Source organism: Sinocyclocheilus grahami, unplaced genomic scaffold (assembly GCF_001515645.1).
Source record: "Sinocyclocheilus grahami isolate Dianchi unplaced genomic scaffold, SAMN03320097.WGS_v1.1 scaffold871.1, whole genome shotgun sequence".
Lineage (NCBI taxonomy): Eukaryota > Metazoa > Chordata > Actinopteri > Cypriniformes > Cyprinidae > Sinocyclocheilus > Sinocyclocheilus grahami.
Genome location: NW_015506050.1, coordinates 465,306 through 465,960, shown reverse-complemented (window position 1 = coordinate 465,960; position 655 = coordinate 465,306). Strand labels below are relative to the sequence as shown.

The window sequence follows — 655 nt, the reverse complement described above, 5'->3', positions numbered from 1 at the left end:
TTTGTATGTGTTCTAGCTATGGAGAGTCATGGGGAAGCTGAGATCGAGGTATATCTCAACTGCAGCCACTGTCAGACCCAGAGCTGTAAGAGAGATGAAGATACCAGACTCATCCTCTGCCTGTGCGACAGCGACGAGGTTCTTGCATCAGACAACGTCACCTGCCTAGGTACCTAAACAGCCAGTGTCCATTTGCCCTTTAAAATTGGTCTATAAAGGCATGTTTGAAATATTCCTAATTCACCACTTCCTCTGTCATCCTCCAGTTGTTCAACTGGGCTCTCTGGCAGACAGACCCCCATCTCTGATATTTATCCTGGCAGTGATTGCGTCCACAGTAGTCACGGGTGTCGTTCTGACCTGTGCCAGCCTCATGCTCAGTAAGAGACTCTTCCAGTTCTGTGCCAATTCTGTGCCCTCCACATTCCATCGTCTCTGACATGCTTCTTCTATCTCTCTATGACTTTACAGGACATAATTTGTCTTGTAAAATTGCATTTCATAGAAGAGCAAATTCAGGGGAGTTCAACATCAGTGATTTTAGAGCTGGTAGGAACAGTAATTATGAGAAAGAGTGGAAAATATAACCAAAGCTTTTAACTAGTTTTTTTTCATACCCCTCAATTATTTTGAAAGTACAAAAAATAACTTAAAA

At 42.7% G+C, this 655-nt stretch overlaps 1 protein-coding gene across 1 annotated transcript in view; it reads left to right on the top strand.

The window, feature by feature from the left end:
• Positions 1-18: 18 nt before the first annotated feature.
• LOC107563388 (ALK tyrosine kinase receptor-like) overlaps positions 19-655 on the top strand; it is a 15,807-nt gene continuing 15,170 nt past the window's right edge. The window contains exons 1-2 of the mRNA XM_016248247.1: positions 19-169; positions 267-380. Of these exons, the coding sequence (XP_016103733.1) occupies positions 19-169; positions 267-380 (265 nt within the window). The remainder of the gene's footprint in view (positions 170-266; positions 381-655) is intronic.